The sequence below is a fragment of the Petaurus breviceps genome, unplaced genomic scaffold (assembly GCF_028583685.1).
Source record: "Petaurus breviceps papuanus isolate PSGF00001 unplaced genomic scaffold, PetGlider_PUasm1.0 90386, whole genome shotgun sequence".
Lineage (NCBI taxonomy): Eukaryota > Metazoa > Chordata > Mammalia > Diprotodontia > Petauridae > Petaurus > Petaurus breviceps.
The window spans coordinates 1,611,072-1,612,934 of record NW_027187236.1 but is presented as its reverse complement, the minus strand read 5'-3'; the positions used below and the strand labels follow the sequence as shown (position 1 = coordinate 1,612,934).

At 67.4% G+C, this 1,863-nt stretch overlaps 1 protein-coding gene across 1 annotated transcript in view; it reads right to left on the bottom strand.

The window, feature by feature from the left end:
• The window catches only part of LOC138177335 (ras-like protein family member 11A-like), an 11,640-nt gene extending 10,295 nt beyond the window's left edge, over nt 1-1,345 (bottom strand). The window contains exon 1 of the mRNA XM_069108482.1: nt 1,113-1,345. Within this exon, the coding sequence (XP_068964583.1) occupies nt 1,113-1,260 (148 nt within the window). The 5' untranslated portion in view covers nt 1,261-1,345. The remainder of the gene's footprint in view (nt 1-1,112) is intronic.
• Nucleotides 1,346-1,863: the final 518 nt, after the last annotated feature.

Genomic DNA, 1,863 nt, shown 5'->3' with positions numbered 1-1,863 from the left:
GAGAGCCGGGACGAAGGGGCGACCCCAGGGGGGTACCAGAGATGAGCCTTGGGGGGCACTGAGAACGGGGGATGTGTGTCAGAGCTGGGGGGGAGTCAGAGCTAAGTTTAGGGGGTAATATGAGAGCCGAGATGGGGGAAAGGGTGTCAGCTTAGAGTTGAAAAAGGGGGTGTGTCAATGCCGAACCTGGGGGTGACAGTGCCGAGATGGGGGGGATGTCAGATGGGGTGGGGGTGGGGTGGAAGTGCCGATTCTTGAAGGATATAAGTCAACGCTGAACCATGAGAGGGGTAATCAGCATCAACCATGGAAGGATATTAGCGCTGAGGAAGGGGGCATCAGGGACGATCCTGGGGGGTGGGGGTGGTATAAGCGCAGATTCTGGGGGCTGTGTCAGCAACTGCCTAGGGGGTGTGTCCGAACTGGGCCCTGGGGGGATCTCAGTTGTGAGAGAGAGCATCTGCGTTGAGTCTGGGGGATGGGGTGTCAGCTTTGAGGTGGGGGGCGGGAAATGTCAGGACCGAGGGGGGGGGGGGAGAATCAAAGCTAAGGTGGGGGGAAGCAATGTGAGAGCTGAGCTGGGGGAAAGGGGTTTTCAGTTCAGAGTTGAGATAGGGGTTAGAGCTGAGGGGAGTGGGCTGTTAGAGCTAAGGGCAGGGGGCTATAACAGGTCTGAGCCCTTAGGATGGAGCCTGGGGGTAAGACATGAGGGCTGAAAGAGCAGCCCCCTCCCCTCTAGATTTTCCAGTCACCTGAGCCACCTGTTAGGTGCCTTTCCCAGCCGCCCCACCCTTGCTCAACCTCTGAAATAGAGTTCTGAGACTGACGGGTCCCAGGGCACCGCCGCCCACCCCCCCCTCCCCTTCCCTCTACCTTCCCACTCCCCCACCCACCGAAGTCCTAGTTGTCCCGATCCCCTCTAGCCCTCCCCACCCCTGAACCCTGGTGTCAGCGCCTGTCCCGATCCCCCCTCCTTGGTCCTGCTCCCTGCTCCCCCCCCCGACGCCCCGCGCCCCAGCCCCACCCCTTGGTCTCCAGGCTCTTCTCCCCACCGACCCCACCCCACCTCGCCCTGCTCCCCACCCTCTCCGGGTCCCCGGCCTCGGCCGTACCAGTCTTGCCGACGCTGCTGGCCCCCAGCACCACGATTTTGATGGCCTTGCCGGGGGGCGGGCAGACGGGCCCGGGGCACTCAGGGATAGGCACCAGCAGAAAGTTGGTGGAGTAGGGCGCTATGGCCGAGGTGGAGAAGTGCCACATGGTCGCGGGAGGCGGGAGGCGGCGGTAGCGGCGGCGCAGGCAGCAGCGGCAGCGGCAGCGGCCTGGCTCGGTGGGGCCAGCGGCGGGCCCACGGGCCGGTGGCGGCGGCGGCGGCGGCAGAGACGGCCCGACGGCCGGACGGCCCGCGGCTGCGGCTGCGGCTGCACAGGACTCTCTCCCGGCCTGGCCCAGCGTGCCGACTGGTCCAGCTGCGCTGGCACCCCTCAGAGCTCCTCGGGGCCCCTTCCCCTACCCTGCCCTTCCCTCCCCGGGGCGAGCGTGCCCTCCTCGGCCCGCCGCTGGCTCAGCCGCCGCCGCCGCTGTCACCGCCGCGGGGCCGAGGCGTCTCCAGCCCAGGCAGCCTCCCCCGCGCCTGCCCACGGCCAAGTTCACCAGCGAGCGCGGCCACCGGGAAAAGTTTGGGAGCCGCTCGCTGCGCTCGCTCGCTCACTCGCTGCTGCTCCGCGGGAAAGCGCGCTCGGCACCAGGGAGAAAGAGCCCTGGCCAATCAGCGGGCGCGCGGGGCCGGGCTTGGCGCGCCGCCGAGCCCCCACTTGTCGCGGCAGCCAATAGCAGAGCTCAGGGCGCCGGGCAATGGCAGAG